This window comes from Leguminivora glycinivorella, chromosome 2 (assembly GCF_023078275.1).
Source record: "Leguminivora glycinivorella isolate SPB_JAAS2020 chromosome 2, LegGlyc_1.1, whole genome shotgun sequence".
NCBI lineage: Eukaryota > Metazoa > Arthropoda > Insecta > Lepidoptera > Tortricidae > Leguminivora > Leguminivora glycinivorella.
Window position 1 is genome coordinate 28,509,235 of NC_062972.1, and position 20,449 is coordinate 28,529,683.

The window sequence follows — 20,449 nt, forward strand, 5'->3', positions numbered from 1 at the left end:
CAGAACTTCTCTAGCCAACAGTCTTAGAGTAACTAATACAAAACAAATGATTGTTTATACATATCTACGTAATCTTTGATTCGAATAGGGCTGCCTCTATATCAATTATCATTCTTGTGAGTATCGGCTTTGAGGATATCTAAAGATATTATAAATACCTTTTGATATTAATTTATGATGTAATTACCTGTAATTAATTAATGTAATCTATTAACTTATCAATGCATGAACGAGTAGGTGTGTCACAAAATGGGTTGTCTATTGTTTGCCCGACAGTCATTTAACATAATATTCATTTGCCCGAATCTAACTTGCCTGAATTTCATTTGCCCCAATGATTTGTTTACCATAAAAATCATATGACATACTCGTTGTTTATCCGAATATTACCTTCCATAATCATACAATGCCATACTATTTGTTAGCCATATTATTAAGTGCAATAATATGGTTTCATAGAATATTCAAACGCCATAAGCAATTATTGCCATATTAATTGTTGCCCATATTATTACCTAACCTAACCTACTTTCTAATAGCAGTTTCATTTTCCAGGGGTCACAGTTCTAACCTAACCTAACCTACTTTTCCAGCAATTTCATTCTCCAGGGGGTCACAGTTCTAACCTAACCTAACCTACTTTCTGATAGCAGTTTCATTTTCCAGGGGGTCGCAGTTCTAACCTAACCTAACCTACTGTCTGATAGTATTTTCATTTTCCGGGGGGTCACAGTTCTAACCTAACCTAACCTACTTTTCAAGCAGTTTCCTTTTCCAGAGGTTCACAGTTCTAACCACCCCTAACCTACTTTCTGATAGCAGTTTCATTTTCCAGGGGGTCGCAGTTCTAACCTAATCTAACCTACTGTCTGATAGTATTTTCATTTTCCGGGGGGTCACAGTTCTAACCTAACCTACTTTTCAAGCAGTTTCCTTTTCCAGAGGTTCACAGTTCTAACCTAACCTAGCCTACTTTCTGATAGCAGTTTCATTTTCCAGGGGGTCACAGTTCTAACCTAACCTAACCTACTTTCTGATAGCAGTTTCATTCTCTAGTCCTTCTAGTACCTATTATAGTAGTTTTCGATTCTGCCAAAGCACATTATGGAAATTGACTTTTCTGGACGCTAATTTGTATGACAAATGATGGTATGGAATGTGGTAATTACGGATTTCGATGATTCTGACAAATGACATTATGGAAACTGACTTTATGGGAAACAAAGTTTCTGGCACTAGATTAATATAGTAAACAATGATTATGGCATAAGATGTTATGAGAAACAATATTATGATTGTTGAATAGGATGGCAAATAAAATTATGGCAAATGAAATTCTGGCAAATGGGGGTATCCCCACAAAATGTCATGTAAAAGTGTTGTTGCTATATGAACTTTGTACAGGTGGTCTAAAATAATTAATAGTAGGGTTTTTAATGCGTATAGGTATGTACTAGAAGAACCATAAACATTCATTTTGTGTTATAAGGTCAGTGCGGTCCGGTCCGGAAGACCGTCTACCCGGAAAGACCGTCTATTCACTATAACTTTTGTTTAACATAACAGTTTTTCATCCTTAATCCATTGGTCTTCAATACATATCCCTAGGACGAACACTAGTTAACAATAAACTTGATTCGTGTTTCGAACTCGAACATAGAGTTCAACATGGTTCCGCAAAAAATTAAAATAAAATACTCAGCTTTCAGATAAAAAAAACTAAATCCAAATCAGTTCATCCGTTCGGGAGCTACGATGCCACAGACAGACACACACACAGACAGACACGTCAAACTTATAACACCCCGTCGTTTTTGCGTCGGGGGTTAAAAACAAACAAAATTGAAAAAAATTAAATGGGACGAAAGTTGGTGCGGATGATACCTACTGTTCCTTGTATTTGACGAAACCTGCGCTATAGATTTGGAATTGGATGATGGTTTGTATCTTTCGAATGTAAAATAGGTAATAGTTATTTGTTTTACGAGGGGGCAAAGTTGTTGTTAAACCGCACGTGCCAATATTGATACCAGAGCAAGCGAAATATCCCATATTGAACCGCGAGCGTAGCGAGTGGTTCAAAAAGTGTAATCTAGAGAGTCGCGAGGGTTTCAAGGCACGAAGGTTAAACAAATTTTGCCACCGAGTGAAACACAAAATAATTAATAATTTCAGTTATTTTCACTACAACAAAACGAACAAAATAACGACTATAAAACATCAAACTAAATCAAATTTATCAATTTATTCAATATTTATGATTCAAAATCACCATTTATTTATAGGTAAATTCTACCAGTCAGCTCAAGATATCAAGTTAAAATTTGAATGAAATTACTTTACACTCTAGTGGATAAAATGCAATTTTGCTATCTGTTGTGGTGCAATGTTTAACCCTTCTTGCTAGTGTTTGCCTTAAGTGACAGTCCATATATAATGCTAATTGCGCTACAATAAGACCAATAACCATGACCCAGTCCATAGGTAGCCCGGCAACTTTCAAATCAAGAGTGAACAGGCATCTTCTGGGCGAGCTCACTCCATCGTAGGCCACGTCTTTGCCTTTGGCTAGTCTGTGGCCAAGAGTAAGCCCATGTATAACTAAAAAAAATAGGTTTACATCCTGTGAATTTTTTTTTTATCTTATCTACTAAAATATTATATTTCATAGTCCAAGTAAATTCAATATTTAAACAAAACAATATAAAATGATGAAATCAAAAACCGGCCAAGAGCGTGTCGGGCCACGCTCAGTGTAGGGTTCCGTAGTTTTCCGTATTTTTCTCAAAAACTACTGAACCTATCAATTTCAAAACAATTTTCCTAGAAAGTCTTTATAAAGTTCTACTTTTGTGATTTTTTAGGGTTCCGTAGCCAAAATGGCAAAAACGGAACCCTTATAGTTTCGTCATGTCCGTCTGTCCGTCTGTCCGTCTGTCCGTCTGTCCGTCTGTCACAGCCGATTTACTCGGAAACTATAAGTACTACAGTGATGAAATTTGATGGGAATATGTGTTGTATGAACCGCTACAAAATTATGACACTAAATAGTAAAAAAAAAAGAATTGGGGTGGGGCCCCCATACATGTAACTGAGGGATGAAAATTTTTTTTTCGATGTACATACCCGTGTGGGGTATCAATGGAAAGGTCTTTTAAAATGATATAAAGTTTTCTAAAAAACATTTTTCTTAAAGTGAACGGTTTTTGAGATATCAGCTCTCAAAGTCGTAAAAAGTATGTCCCCCCCCCCTCTATTTTTATAACTACGGGGTATAAAATTCTAAAAAAAATAGAGGTGATGCATGCTAATTAACTCTTTCAACGATTTTTGGTTTGATCAAAGTATCTCTTATAGTTTTTGAGATAATTGACATAATAAGTTTATTATATTTGCTGCTACGGAACCCTTTGTGCGCGAGCCCGACTCGCACTTGGCCGGTTTTTTCATATTTTTTAAACATATGGTTCAAAAGTTAGAGGGGGGGGACGCACTTTTTTTTCCTTTAGTAGCGATTATTTCCGAAAATATACATATTATCAAAAAACGATCTTAGCAAACCCTTATTCATTTTTAAATACCTATCCAACAATATATCACACGTTAGGGCTGGAATGAAAAAAAAAAACAGCCCCCTCTTTACATGTAGGGGGGGTACCCTAATAAAACATTTTTTTCCATTTTTTGTTTTTGCACTTTGTCGGCGTGATTCATATACATATTGGTACCAAATTTCAGCTTTCTAGTGTTAACGGTTACTGAGATTATCCGCGGACGGACGGACGGACGGACGGACGGACGGACGGACGGACGGACAGACAGACATGGCGAAACTATAAGGGTTCCTAGTTGACTACGGAACCCTAAAAACTGAAACAGTCCAAGCAATAAGTGACAATGTGGCCGTCGGTGAAAAGACAATTTTGCTCACGCTTTTCAAGACCATATTCCAATTGTTGTTTTGGTGCGTTTTCTGTGGGCCGGTGTGTACCTATGGCACGTGGACGATGTTTAAAATGAAATGTCCTGTGAAAATTGTTATAGGTTATTTACTAATTCTACTTTTGAAAACCCTGTTAATATTTTTATTGGCCCTCCGAGTGGAGAGGTCATCGTGTCATTATCACAAATGTTATCATGGCATATATCATATGTCGGTATCGATAGGCAGTTATCGACAAAAAATAGTAATAAGTACATATACTACGGTTACTGTTGTTATCATTTCATCCTACTGCCATTTTGAGATAGCGCATCTTAAGGGTAAGTAATAATCTAATAATTATATATTTGACTAATTATATTGTACTATAATACAAGATGGGATGGGGATATCCGAACGGCCATTACGACATAGTAAAAGGAGAACCTTTTTTTTCACTATACTAACTGGTAAAAGATCTTGATTCTTTCAAAACGGATGAAAAGGTGGCATTTTATTCACAAGAGTGCAAAGTAGTTTTATATATTTTTTTAACTCGATGTGCGAAGTTGGCCAGTAGAGTATTCTTTAAAACGATTCTTTTCAGTCATAGGTACCTATATCGTATCCGATCATCAGCTGGCTAATTTTACCTATACCCGCTGCTTTTCCCGCTTACAACTGGTAATCCAAAAATATTTCGCTGCGTTGAACAAAGTTGTCGCCATGAAAGCATAAATCATAAATCATTTATTTGCTTACCATGGTACGTACAGGTGTTACAATAATATTATTTAATATGAGCACATGGCACCCTGTGAAGGGTATGGCAATATTCTTATAGGAAGGAAGCACGTGTTAAACGAAATTTAGCAAAATATTAGTTGTATGAAACGGGCGCCAACGTGCAGAAAAAACGCTAATGTGTAACTGCCCTTAGGTTTCATGTTATCTTTTCTAACTTTCTCTATGTATTGACTTTATTTTCTTAGTAATTAGGTTCAATTGACTACAAACGAAAATTAACACTCACTCCGTCTAAGTGTACGTCATACAAGCGTCAAGTTATGATCATGTCAAAGAATATAATATACTCACTAGGATCATGTGCACTGTGCACCCGGGCTAGTTCTTTACAAACTTTTTAATTAGTAACATAACTCCATGCATAACTTATTTTTAAATAAAGAACCATCTATGAATTTGAATAGGTGCGAGCAAAACAATAGCTTGTGTCATACCTACTGTCATTTTATACTACTGGACCTTTCGATAGAAATGTATTTTTAAAATTATTTTCAGTTATTTTCAGATTCAATTTAGTTTTTATGTTATTTTTTTATTTACTCAGTATTTTTTAGACACGTCTAAGTTTTATCTACTAAATCATGCCTGAGTAAGTAATATTTATTATTTATTTGGTGATTTGTGTCTGAAAAGACACCCGTTGTGGCAACAGGAGCTTCGTATTAGTGCGTTTTCACATTATCCGATCCGATGTCTTAAATGTGTGGGATATTGGTGCTACATTTGATATCGGATCGGGTAATGTGAAAACCCACTTAAGGTCTCGTGTATTACTGTGTAAAAATGGATTTGTAAGACAGATTACATAAACTTCATAGGTATAGGTGAATATTTGATAAATTGTATCTTTTATTGTTACGTAATAGGTGTTAGTTTCAGTTGAGAGGTTAATCTATGTGGTTACGCCACAGAACGGTTAATCGAGGGCTATAACGTCATATAACCATACCTACAGATAACTTGCAAACGACAAACACTAATGCCAGAGTACCTACATCAAATGTGAATGACGAAATTGCCAGATAAAAAATGCATTAGGGAATGTCCTGTCGAAATCATTGCCTAGCTGGTAGTACTTAGTGGCATATAGTTAGATTAGGTAGGTAGTTAGGGAGGTTAATAAGGTACGCGATAATATATGACCGATAACTACCTATTCGGTCAGGAAGGTGTGGATAGGTATTTGACTATTTGTCAGTTTTTTTGGATAATGGACTCCTCCTCCCTCCTCCTGAGTAAGTAGCTGGCGTCTCCCTTGGCGTGATCGTTTGTACCTCTCGCTAGCGGTCCAGGGTGCGTAGCCGAATGGCACAAACGCTCACGAAACGCTCGTAGATATCTATCTCTATCGCTCTTGCGTATTGGCGCGACAGAGCCAGACTACCTTTCGCGGCGTTTCGTTTTCGCTTCGCGTCGGAGATATTCCATTCGGCTACGACTACGGCACCAGGTGAGATTCCTCGTGATTATATCGTGAAGTCTCCAAACTTTATTTCTCCGACAATAATTTATCGCCACTCGTTCCGAAGTTCCACTTTTCCGCATTTGTATCGTAATGTAGGTAGTATGTACTATATAAATGTCGTTGTCCAGGTGCGTACCATGCCCCGCGTGCCCCGGGCCGGCGCCCCCGGCCGGCGCGCCGTGCCCTTGCCGGACCTGCTGTTGCGGCAAGCCTGCGAAAGTCAACCCGGTAACCCCCCCTCCCCTCCCCCACTTACCAGTATGTTTGTAGTAATCATCTTTCATCACACGTTGCGTACGTATCACATGTTAGTGTCTAACCTCCCAGTTTTCCCAGTATACAACTATCATGTCTGTCAAACACCACTATTTCCGATATTATGTAACCGTCATGTCTGAAATTATTGCCATCTCTCTTCATCGCGACAGTAAGACATTAAGACAAGAAAGTTAAGACATTATTATATTGCAGCATAACAGACTAAGTTATGGTTTTGAACTTATCTTGTTATATGATACTAATATATGACACTTTTCGCACGTGTGAAATAAGAGTCGTGTAGCACGCTCGCAGTCTCGCACTATATTGGCGCGCATTGGATTTGCTGACAGTTGTCAATGTCGTATCAAAACTAAAATTAAAATATTTAAGAATTATGAATATCACAATCGGCCAAGTATAGGTCACGTAGAGATTATCTTCATGTAATAAAACTGAAACTGGCTGAAACTGAATCTATTGCTACACTGAAGGTACTTTTACCTTATGCCCCATGCCCCACCATACCCATATGCATACTACTTATCATGCATACCTTATGCCTATGCACCATTTATATCGTGGCCTTTATAAACCTTTAATTTTCTCAGTGCTACAAGCAGCCCAAAATCCCCGACTCGTACGCCCCCCGGCGATGCTACGTGAAACCAACAGCGCCGGTCGAAGGCTGCACGACCTACAAGATGTCTTACCTGCCGACATGTGACAGCAAGAACCTGCGCGGCGTGGCAAGGAAACCGGCGCCTAACCTAGTGCCGAGTTGCGAGCCGATGGAGGGATGTACTGTGCAGAAGGTAACTGGCAAACATAAATAGTCTAAAAGCTGTTTTACCTGCTAACATATGACAGCAAGAACTTACGTGGCGTGGCTAGGAAACCGGCGCCTAACCTGGTCCCGAGCTGCGAGCTGCGAGCCTATGGAGGGGTGCACTGTGCAGAAGATAACTAACAAACATAAATAACAGATGCAGAAATAGCAGATCGCCAGTACAGAAACATTTGAGTGAGAGCACGCTTGGAGCTCATACAGGTGTCCTGAGTCGACGCTGTATGATTGTGTGCACGCTCCGCAGTCTCCGCACCGAGCGCCGGATCAGACCTTGCACTAAAAGGAAACAGACGGTCTTATCGTATAAGAGCTAACTTTCCAAACTGCCAATGGATAGCGACAGTATGAAAATTTACTGCTAGCTTTACGCCAAGCTAGCTCCTTTCATCTTTACAAGTTGTCTTGCCATCTCTTTCTAACTTCTAATAGAGGTATATTCGTTGATAAAAACGGGATTAAAATTCTTATCTTCAACTATTGAACTCACAAGTCTCACAACTAACACCCAGTAAATATAGACAACAAATATTTTAGCATGATTTTAAGCTACAACATTAGGTACCGAAAATAATTCTAAACCATAATTGTTCTCAGCTCTCCTTCCTCCCGAACCCGGTATGCGTGACGCAGCCGATCCGACCGTGCCACCACGACATGTGGGGCCAGGGCCCCATGCAAGCCATCACCACCCAGCGCCACGACTACGTGCCCAAACCTTCAGTGCTCCGGGAGAGCTGCAAGCCACCTCCGAAGTTCCACTGCGTCGAACAGCCTTTCGAAAGTAAGAATCCTGAGAAACAAGCTTTAAGTAAAAGGTTACCACCATAATGCGACAGATCTGAGTCAAGCTTCAAGTAGTCAAGAGCTAGAATTATTTTCTGTCTTACCCACAATCAACGAGGAATGCGAATGTAAGAGATATCCTAAAAGAAAATTTTTAGTAAGTAAAGGAGCTGTACCTCCTTATGCAACTGATCAGATTCTCTCTCATTTTAAAAGACTAGAAATAGCGGAATATAAAATAAGCGGCGTTCAAAAAGTCAAGATTCGTCCAGTGTACGCAGTTTATTGCACTACGCAGCGGCAAAAGTCGATCCAACTAAGAATTCTATTTTCGACAATGAGAGACCAAACGAGGGGACAGTAACTCCTCTTGTCTCCACGGTCAATCCTGTTAACAAATCGTTGAAAAGAAGGAGCTTAACCACTAAGACTCCACTTTTGAAAAGTGGTCAAATTTTAGCGCCTTTCGCAACAGATCCTGTCAATTCTGACCGAGCAAAGAATCCTTGTGATGTTGAATGTGAATGTAATCAGAAAATAAGTTAGCTTTTTCTATGGTGGCCAGTAATTGAATTGCGCTTAGATTCACGAACACTACAGAGAACACCTTCGTGTGACTTGTTTGATTGAATCAGATGTAAAATTAAAGTAAAAATAAATTAAACAATGAGTAAAATTCTTGAATTTATATTTATCTCCCTCTGAAATACTTTTCCTCTGTCAACTATCACCAATTTATTCAAATTTAATTGATTTCCTAGCAAAAGATACTGCAGGAAAAATCACAATTAACTCTTCGCCTATACTATTATCCTGAACTAATCTATGCTCACATTAGCATTCTTATAAACATTGCAGGCTTAGAGACTTAGCATGCTGAATACTGGTTACAATCACTGACTCCTAAATTATTTATTAATGTAGTGTAGGTATCCGGCCGATATACAACACCAACATTTCTTACCTAGGTATTAAACTTCTGCAATGCTGCAATATGTATCGTCAATAAGACGAGGAAACGTGTCTGACATTTCAATCAAAATCTCATGCTTTGTAATCGTCACATTTCAGATCGCACGGTGAACAAGCTGTCTTACCTGCCTCCTGAGAGGGTCCCGCTGGTGAAATCGTTCGCGCCAGAACGCTGCTACGAGAAGCCTGTGGCCAAAATGGAGGGGTCCACCACACAGAAGATGAGCTACATGCCTATTCCGGTAACTTACTGGTTATAAACACGTAAGTGGGCCATTGAAAAAAATGTTGTCCACCCCACTTTTTTTTTTGATTTGAAAATTTGTGTGTGGTTTCCACTTAGAATCGCGAGCTCTTTCAATCCTAATAGGAGAAAAAAAGTAAAGGTTTGAAAAATGAGACATTTTTTTTCTCCTATCAGGATCGAAAGACCTCGCGATTCTATGAATCGCGTAAAAAATACCTATATTATAATAAAGTGGGGTAGACAACTTTGAAAAAAAAACCGGCCAAGAGCGTGTCGGGCCACGCTCAGTGTAGGGTTCCGTAGTTTTCCGTAAAAAATACCCTATATTATAATAATTTTCCTAAAAGTCTTTATAAAGTTCTACTTTTTTTTCATATTTTTAAACATATGGTTCAAAAGTTAGAGGGGGGACGCACTTTTTTTTTCCTTTAGGAGCGATTATTTCCGAAAATTAATATTATCAAAAAACAATCTTAGTAAACCCTTATTCATTTTTAAATACCTATCCAACAATATATCACCCGTTGGGGTTAGAATGAAAAACAATATCAGCCCCCACTTTACATGTAGGGGGGTACCCTAATAAAACATTTTTTTCCATTTTTTATTTTTGCACTTTGTTGGCATTGAAAAATTGGTACCAAATTTCAGCTTTCTAGTGCTAACAAATTATCCGCGGACGGACGGACGGACAGACAGACATGGCAAAACTATAAGGGTTCCTAGTTGACTACGGAACCCTAAAAATGGCCCACCTTAATATTCCCTAGGTTGGTCGGAGAATGACACTAAGTACAAATTTTTCGTGCTGACCCGAGAATTTTGTTTTTACGACTGCAGTCGCTGTTTCTGAAGCTTCGGCTCTACTGCTTCCCACTTTGGAAAAACCCTGAGTTGGATAATATGAACAGAATCCACGTAATTGATTATCGCTACTACCAAGCTACCACCTTGTTGCAATAAAATCTTGTTGTTGGTTCAGATCAATCCGAAGGAGCCGCTCCCGTGGGCATGTCGGGGACAATACCAGAAGCCGTGTCAGAAATTGGACTCAAGCACCACTTACGCTATGAGGTATTAATCGTTGTCAAAATTTATACTATATTTTTCAACCTAACTTGAAAATTACTTCAGAAATTGTACATTTTCCGCATAGTTATGTTTTAACTATTACACCTACATCTAACATTTTTTATAGGAAATAATCTAAGAAAGTCAATTGGACATGTCATGATAAAATCGTAATGTTTCAGATCCTTGCTGTAGTTAAAACAGGTTGTTTATAATTACGAGCCCAAATTTTTATGCATTGCATCCTACTGACTGCGCCAATGTTAGATAAATTAAAGATCGATGATCTGTAGCAGCACAGTATGGCCAGTCCCGCTCCCCGCTGAAAGTGCCGCCTACCCCCTCTCGGTTACCTCACAGTTACCGTGTCTAAAACGCGACCAGTCGACCTGTCATATCTCACTCACACTCACACAAAGCATGGTACGCGTCCACGTACACGAGCTTAGAATGTGTGCTAGGAACGCGTCTCTTTCATATTTATCGCCAGTGTCCTAAAGTAAAATTCATAATCCTACGGACTAAATTGACAAATGACTGACAGGTAAAATGATACCAGGAACAGCAAGGTTTCCGAGCCTGTAGGTAAAAAATAAAATACCATGTCCGACGATAATAAATTATCTGTCACGCTATGGCAAGTATATCATAAATATCTATATAATTTTCGAATAATATTATTGCTGCTTCGAAATAAAAAAAATATCTCTAATTAGCGGTCTACAGACCTTTTGATCTGTCGAAATCACAGAAAAAGTTGGTATATTGATTATCCGATCAAATTGCCAATTTCATTGTCCCGTCTGGGTGCACCTTAAATCTACGATGTAATAATAATTTTAATATCGATAAGAACGACACTGGCCAAACTGTGGCAACATTCCTTCACACTTACTTGTCAATTTGGTCCGTAGGTTTATGGATTTTACTTTAGGTGTGGTAGCAGACTGATTTATTTCAAATGTACAACTACCGACATGCTTTATGAATCTACCCTAGATAATAATCAGCTAAGCTGCTTGATGATAAATCTTTCGTACAGTTACTTGAACGCGGAGAGCGATTGCCGGCGACGCGCGATCATCCCAGACTCCTGCGGTAACCCCGTGACTTCTTCCAAGAGATTCGAGACTCAGACCATCTACAAGAACAGGTATGACATACATTTGAATACCAGATAAATACCTGAATTCCAGTGACTAAGGGTCGGTTGCTCCAAACCGTCTGTCACCGTTAAAGCGTTCGTTAAATTGTATTTGGTAGGGAAGTTCCATCAGACATGTGTCTGTCAAATGTGGTTGATGCAACTGGCCCTAAGGCGATCATCTTACATCCTAGATACAATATTTTTGGTACCTGAATCTTTAGTGTCTTCTCTAGCGCCTAGTGTATGGGCTCCAAACTTTGAGGCTGACCAGGCCGGACATATTAGGGCTGGTTGCATCAAACCGTCTGTCACCGTTAAAGCGTTCATTAAATTTATAGTATGGGAAGTTCCATAGACGTCCGCTGCGTGACGATGTGTCTGTCAAATGTGGTTGATGTAACTGGCCCTTAGTCTGAAAATGTTCTTTTGCAGATGTTACAATAATTGACCTGACGCATTGAATCAATGACTTAGATCATAATTACATTGTTTTTGGTTGTTGTAGCTACTTACCGGCGGCCGCACCGATACCTGCGCCGGTGAGGCCGGTGCCCAATCTCGTGCCATCTACGGCAATGATGGAGGGAGACACCGTGCAGAAGGTAATACCAATATTCTACCGCCCTCAAACTAAAATGCTGCTAAACTCTATATTATACCTAAACTACAACGTAGACTACTAAAATGATGTTACTATTGCCCGTCATTCTCTAGTTATACCTACTGTGCTGAAGTGCGCTGTCTGCTTTCCTATCTATAAACAATAGAGCAGCCAATGCACTGTGCGCGCATCCTTGGCATTTTAAAGGTTTAAAGAGAAAACTGCTAAAGTAGGTCATTCAGGCAAACTCGAATAGGGTTTCTTAAGATGAGCTTTTTTAAAAACACAGCTTAAAAAGGTTAATTTGTCACCAGCTCTCCTTCCTCCCGAACCCGGTATGCGTGACGCAGCCGATCCGTCCGTGCCACCACGACATGTGGGGCCAGGGCCCCATGCAAGCCATCACCACACAGCGCCACGACTTCGTGCCCAAACCCTCGGCCATCAGAGAGTCTTGCAAGCCGCCGCCGAAGTTCCACTGCGTTGAGTCACCGTTTGAAAGTGAGAACTTAGAATATAGTAATTGTAGTGAGGCCTAAGCGTCTTGAGAAATACCCGAGAGAATATAAGATGTTCCATAACTTGTCACTACGGCATGTAGGGCTATGCTCCATGCAGGCCATCATGACCTAGCGCCATGACTTCGTGCCCAGACCCTCGGCCATTAGGTATAGGAAACGTAATCATAGGTAATAGGGAATATAGGATTGGGCTACTTATTATTACTGACTTTACACTTATTTATTTATCGTATAGCGTATATTTAAATGTAGGATTTCAATGGCCGTATGATGGTCATGTTTTTGTCACTTGTCATATCATGCGTCACTTTCCGCACTTACATAGGTACTCGTTAAGAGCGTGACAGACATGGTGACAAATGATAGACAGCCGTCCATCTTAGCGACAGATTCGATGGAATTTGCCGACACCGGTCACACAAGTCCTGTAGCTGTGTTCTCTTTCACAGACCGCACGGTGAACCGCATGTCGTACATCAACCCGGGCCCCGCGCCGCCCGCGGCTTCCTTCGCGCCCGTCAAATGCTACGAGAAACCTGCAGGTAACTAATTCTGTCTCGCCGTTCATAAGATAAAAGCCAAACATTAACGGTCTAACTGTTATCAAGTAGAATTTATACAGATGTAGTGCGAAAAGAATTTTTTCGTAGTTTGACGGAAACGTACGAACATGTCATGCTATTTCAGTCAGTCTCAGTACAAGACGTACTGACACTGTCTGATATGAACAAGCATGACAAATACGAACGTTTCCGGAAAAATACGAAGCAAAAGCTTTTCGCACTACATCTGTAGGTACGAGTACATTGACCGAGCAAACTCAATCTAAAATGCATTGACTAAATAATGACTAATTATGAATTGCGATTTGCCAGCAGTCTGGATAGGAGCAGTTTCAAGCCAAATGCACTCGAATAATTACGTTTAAAGCTGTGAGATTTTATTTTCAATGAGATTTGTTTGGGGAATTAACAAATCTAGGCGCTGGTACATTCTCTAAAATACTTCGACCAGCCAAAGCCATTTGCATTGAGTGGACAAAACTAAGTACCCACTTAAAAATATTTTAAGCGGGTTACTCACGTATTAAGTCGATATAGCGTTCGACATGTTTCGGCTCAATTTCGAGAGCCTTTCTCAAGAGTAGCGATACCCCGCCTTTACATGTCGAGAGCGCGACGCATACTGCGGGCGCTTGCTCGGTGCGCGCGGCTGCTGAGGACACTATATCGACGCTATATCGACTTAATACGTGAGTAACCCGCTTAAAATATTTTTAAATATGTATGAGTCTCACGGGAGTTTTATAGCTAAGTACCCACTGCTTACATTACAGCCAAGATGGAGGGCTCCACGACACACAAGCTGTCGTACCAGCCGGTGTGCGCGCCGGCGCCGCAGCGCCCGCCCTGGGCCTGCAAGGGACAGTACCAGAAGCCGTGCCAGAAGGTATACCTATCAGAAATACTAGTAGGTAGTTTAACGAATAATTTGATGGTTGCAGACTCGGAGGAGGCACGAATAATGACGATGCACTGCAACGGCGCTGTAGCAGTAGATCGGTTGTGGTAGGTTTTCAACTAATGAGGCACGCATTGCAGGCCAAAGAGGCTCACAGAGCCACACCCATTCTGGATCTGGATATGTGCTACATCTCTGGTCATAAATAGTTCTTCGCTCTGCTTTGGCATGAACTACTTAGAATGTCGACAAATTCAACTAAACAGATTGTGTTAGTAGCATTATGGGCGCTTCATACATTAAGTAGCATTTAGGTATGAAAATGTGGGCTAGGATAAAAAAAACCACAAGAGAAGTAAATTATGTGGCGTATTTTCTCACAGATCGACGCGACGACAGTGTACAGGTCGTCCTTCTTGCCGCCCGGAGAAGACTGCACGCAGTACATCGACCCCTGCAGCTACGGCGATTGCAAACGTAAGACATCAAGCAAACCTTTCATACAGAGAGGGTAGAACTATACCTAGAGTAGTTAGATCGTGTTCTTCTGACTCTAATAGTTAGAGGGTGAGTTAAATTATTCTTCCTTTGCGTAATAGAATTTTGATAGATTAGGGACCGCGATATCGAAGTGCACCCTGCTGTTAGTATGTGCTAAGATTCTGAGTGTTCGCTTAAAACTAGTCCTAAAGTAGTAGGTCGAAGCGACAAATGTTTAAGAGGCGCCCCTCAGTGTTAACACTTTGTTGAAGCAAGGCCCTCTGGAAATCCCCCGAAAGCGTGAGCCCCGGGATGTTTCCCCATTCGCCACCCTCAAATGCCGCACCTGCAAGTGTTATGGCACTGGTCCCACGAATAGCGAGTTCGAGTAAGCTATGAGCTAGAGATGGGCCGCATATTCGGTAAATATTCGGCATATTCGGCAAGTTTTTCAATGTTCGGATTCGGTTGCGTTGCCGAATATTTACCGAATAAACAAAGTAAATAACTAATGAAGATCTTACGTATTCCATTGGATAATAAGCTCCTATTTTAGTAGCTTTCTAATGAACTACTAAAAAGAAATAATTACCTTTGCGTCAAAACATAAATACAATTGTTTATTTAAAAAAATGAAAAACCCATAGTATAAGAGTTCAGAGTTGTTTTAACTAAGATTTAGTTATCCACCAAAACATAAGAGCAAATGTATCAATCAATCAATCAATCAAAATATTCTTTATTCAAATAGGCTTACAATAAGCACTTTTAAATTGTCAACAGTGTACAATATTCATCTTATTCTAAATATCAGAGCAATTTATTGGTGCAATAAACAATATTGTTTTAAAACTACATTGATTTAATAAAATGATATCAATCTAAATTGTATAAAAAAATACTAGTATAAAAACTTCTAGAATAAATTCTAAATGTCAAAAAAATTGTGTAAAAATACATTGAATTATCAATATCATCATTAATAAGCTATATAATTAATGGTTTTCAGCAATACTTGTATCCCACAGTGTTTCATCATTCATGTAGTCTTGTGTGCTATAGTAGGCTTTAGAGATCAGTATACGCTTTACATAATGTTTAAATCGATTAAAAGACAGTTCAGTGATGGCATTAGGAAGTTTGTTATAAAATCTTACACAATTACCCATGAATGATTTTTTAATTTTATGGAGCCGAGTGAAGGGCACTGCAAGCTTATGCTTATTTCTAGTGTTTATATTATGTACATCACAGTTTTTCTTAAATTTACAAATGTTTTTATGTACATACATAATATTCTCATAAATATATTGACAATGCACTGTCATTATATTAATGTCCTTAAACTTATCTCTAAGTGAGTCTCTATGGTTCATTTTGTATATTGCTCGAATAGCCCTCTTCTGCAGAACAAATATGGTATTTATCTCTGAAGCACTGCCCCATAGTAAAATACCATATGACATAATGCTGTGAAAGTAACTAAAATAAACTAATCGAGCTGTTTCCACGTCTGTTAACTGACGGATCTTGCTCACTGCAAATGCTGCAGAGCTCAGTCTATTCGAGAGGGTAGCAATATGGGGACCCCACTGAAGTTTAGAATCTAAAGTTATGCCAAGAAAAACTGTACTATCTACCAGTTCCAATTCCTCATCCTTCACAACGACACTTGCTTGTTCATTTTTAGCATTACTCGTTACAAACTTAATACATTTAGTCTTTTTCTCATTTAACAATAAGTTATTAACACTAAACCAATTAACTACTTCGGAAATAGCATTGTTTACATTTTCACAAGTTTGTTGCTGACGTTTGACTTTGAAAATAAGGGAAGTATCATCTGCAAACAATACTATATCATGGTGGGTCTTTACAAGATATGGCAGGTCATTAATGTAGATAAGGAACAGGAAAGGCCCCAATATTGATCCCTGCGGTACACCCATAGAGACTAGTGACCCCGGTGAGCGCTGTCCATTCACGTCGACCCTTTGTATTCTATCGTGTAAGTAAGATTTGACTAAATTCAGTGCCGATCCTCTCACTCCATAGTAGTGCAATTTCCTGATCAGTGTTTCATGACAGACGCAATCGAAAGCCTTAGATAAATCACAGAAGATACCCAAGGCATCCTGTGACTCCTCCCAGGCATCGAAAATCTGTTTGATTAGCTCAACACCAGCGTCGGTTGTTGAGCGACCCCGTGTAAAACCAAATTGTTTATTGTGCATTAGATTATTGATGTTAAAATGTTGCAATAGCTGAAATAACACTAACTTTTCAAAAATTTTGCTGAATGTCGGTAACACTGATATCGGTCTAAAATTAGTGGGGTCGGATGTGCTACCAGATTTAAATAATGGAATGACTTTACTGTGTTTCATAAGATCAGGAAACTCACCACAATCAACACTGTTATTAAAGATAACTACCAAGTCAGGCGCTACAATTTCTATTAAAGATTTAACACCATGGACAGAGACTCCCCAAAGGTCACAAGTTTTTTTAACATTAATTGATTGAAATGCCTTAATTATATCTGAGGTACTAACATGTTCAAATACAAGGTCTCTACTACATTCTGTGACATTATCTTCTAACAATGTAACGGCAGATGCAGGTGATGAATTTAAGTGCCTAGTTGTGGAAACTGGTATATCAGTGAAGAACTTTTCAAATTCTGTTGCTACTTCTAAATTGGAATCTACAATTTTGCCATCAATTTTTAATTTCAGTTCATTTGTTCTTTGCTTTGATCGACCAGTCTCCACGTTAATTACTTTCCACGTTGCTTTAATTATATCGGAACTACTTTTAATTTTCTTGCTTAAATAATTACGTTTAGCGGTATGACAATCTAATTTAAACTGTTTCGAAAATTGTTTGACATGTTCTTTAAATTCATCACTCGTATTAAACCGCCGTTCCTCATACAAGGCATACAATGCACGTCTTCGTTGATGTAACTCTGCAGTTGCCCACTCACTAAAAACTGATGCATCACTAACCGTGACCGTTTTTGTTGTAAATATCGTATTATAATTTTCCATATATGTGTGAAAGAATGAATTATACATATCATTAGGACTCATGTTTGGAGACAGAACGGGTAGCGCCTGAACTAAACTCTGTTTCATTCTTTCCACGCGGTCCGAGGTTACTGGTACAAAAGTTATCTGTTTTTTCAAGGTATTTTTCCTAGCAGCTTCAAATACCATTAATTGACCTAAATGGTCGGACTCTAAATTGCTGATTACATTTTTTGTAATAGGAAAAATATCTGTGAAAATATTATCTATACAGGTTGCACTAGTAGCAGTCACTCTAGTAGGCTCCATAAAAATGTGGTTCAGATTACATGATTTGAAAAAATTCAACAGCCTACAACTTAATGTCGAATTTTCTAAAATATTTACATTAAAGTCGCCGCAAATAAGTAATTTCTTGCTGGAAGGCGATATTTTCAGTAGCACAGATTCCATTATGCTTTCAAATAATTCAAAATTACTTAATGGCGGCCTATACACGCACACAACAATAAATTGCTCCAATTCTACTGCACTTAGTTCTATAGTCCGTTCAACGCTGTAGTTCTAGTAACATAATGTAACCATTATCAATCATTTAAGTTTTAATCTTAATATATGCTTTCTGAATGGCGTAACCGAATATTCGGCAGAATGTTCGGTTCGGTAAGAGCTGAACCGAATGTTCGGCCGAATATTCGTATTCGGCAAAGTTCATATTCGGCCCATCTCTACTATGAGCTATCGAACAAGACATAGCGATGATAGTTTTTATTTACACGGGAGCAACTATCTTTTCGTTTCTATCGCCGATTAGCTCATCGCTTACTCGCTTTTGGTGGGGCCAGTGGCTATAGCAGCAAACGTAGATTCTATTTTAAATATTTCCATATTGTCAGTCTTGAATACCGACACATACCTACCGTTACATAAATTCCTAAACGAAGATTTTGTTTTAGCATGCGACTGCACGTGCCCAGCGGAGTGCATAGCCACGGACCCGTGTGCCTGCGCGTTCCCAAAGGCGGCGTGCTGCACCTAGCCGCCGCCATCTTGTCTCCAAATTGAGCGTGTTCAAAATGGCGCCCGTCACAAAATGGCGCCGACTGTCTGATGTGCCGTTAGAAAGTTCGAATCGTTTCGAATCTCGGAAACCAAATTTTCCATTTCCACTTGCGGATTTTTTCGAGAATTTTTAGAACGTTTAGGACGCTTTTTGCAACTTGCACATCTGTATGCTAACTCAGGCTGTGATTTTTTACGTTTTTTTTTAAGAGTATTTCGCCGATCTTAGGTAAACACTAGGTTATTGGTTTAAATCTAACGGGTAATTAGGGATAGCATAAGCCTCTATTTTAGGTTTTGGTTGTAAATTATTTTATTTAAATTAAAAAACGTTTTGGGTATTTTGAATTTTATTTCAATAAGACATCTTATAATAGTTATTTGTTATACAAGGGGGCAAAGTTGTATTTTAACGCCGAGTGTGGAATTGAAAAACGAGCAAGTGAAAGGATTCCATAGTTGAACCACGAGCGAAGCGAGTGGTTCGAGAATAGAATCCTGAACTTGCGAGTTTTTTAACACACGAGAAGTAAAATACATTTGCACCCGAGTGTAACACAAAATTTTGCGAGGAAACTTGCGTTTATCACTGCTTCAAGTTCCACAGGTGGTAAATCATCTTTATTACTAGATTCCCCTACTTTTATCAATTTTAAAGCAGTTAATTTGACTTTATTCAAGGTCAAATCACTTTACCCACTAGTGGATAAAATGCGTTTTTACCCGCTGGTATTAAAGGACAAAACACGTGTTTCCGAGCTAGTGAGGGGAAAAATGTATTACTATACTACTGGCTAGTAGGCCCTATGATTTTACGTGCGAACCAGGTGCGAACGATAAATTGAAGTTCAACAGTTTTTTTTTACACATCACACTTTGTTGCTAGTAAAAAATATTAACGCTACGAAAAGTTTGCACATATAATTTATAAAAAAAATGTCAAGTGCGTAATGCTTTTACAACAGCGTCATCATCTCATAAGTGATGTGAGTAGCAGTCATCTGTCACATGGTAGCAAAATTATTTCCACCTTGAGCTTTAACACTTGAATCCCTCAGTACGATTTCACTTCGTTCAGGATTGAATTTACGCCCTCCCTGTATATTTATTTTTTCTCCCTTGTAAAATCTACTATTGATGTACGTAGGCGTGTCCAGCAACCTTTAATATACACGGTGTGACATGAGGGAACCGAAAGATTTTAACTACGCATTTCAGAGGGCAAAATAAAGAAAATGTTTTATGACGTCAAGCAAATTTCGCCTAAAAAAATTTTTTTTTTTTTAGTTGTACAATAAAAATACTCTTTATTGCTTTGATAAAATACAACAATATAAAACAAGGAAGCAATACGAACAAAGGTAAACAACAGGCGGTCTTATCGCGTTTTATGTATCATAAAAAGTAAATGTTAATCGTAAAACTGGCACTTAAAATAAAAAAAAAAACAATTTTCTAAAAAATATTTTTTCAATTACCAGTTATTATTATTTGACATCTATCAACGAGGATAAATTATGTCCGATAACGGCATCATCGCCATCAAAATAGCGTTTTGTTCTGAGAAATAATAAGTAATTGTTATTCTTTTAAATGCTTATAATTATAACTCTGAAAGTAGGCGAAATCCAGAAAAGTTTATATGACGTTTTACTCTTCTAATATGATGAGGAATCTGTTAAAATTATTCGGTTTGCTCATGTTACACCGTGTATATCTATATCTATGGGCGTGGCTTTAGGTCTTGCATGCAATGTGAAAAGAAAATCA

The 20,449-nt window shown here is 38.7% G+C and overlaps 1 protein-coding gene across 1 annotated transcript; it reads left to right on the plus strand.

Moving 5' to 3' along the window:
• Window positions 1–5,179: 5,179 nt before the first annotated feature.
• Window positions 5,180–19,020, plus strand: LOC125241442 (stabilizer of axonemal microtubules 1). Its single transcript, XM_048149938.1, has 13 exons — window positions 5,180–5,318; window positions 6,323–6,422; window positions 7,064–7,267; window positions 7,897–8,083; window positions 9,157–9,299; window positions 10,287–10,378; window positions 11,418–11,528; window positions 12,028–12,124; window positions 12,438–12,624; window positions 13,094–13,186; window positions 13,981–14,093; window positions 14,489–14,582; window positions 18,574–19,020. Exons 1-13 carry the CDS (start codon window positions 5,311–5,313, stop codon window positions 18,654–18,656), a joined length of 1,512 nt encoding a protein of 503 aa, XP_048005895.1. The 5' UTR covers window positions 5,180–5,310; the 3' UTR covers window positions 18,657–19,020.
• Window positions 19,021–20,449: the final 1,429 nt, after the last annotated feature.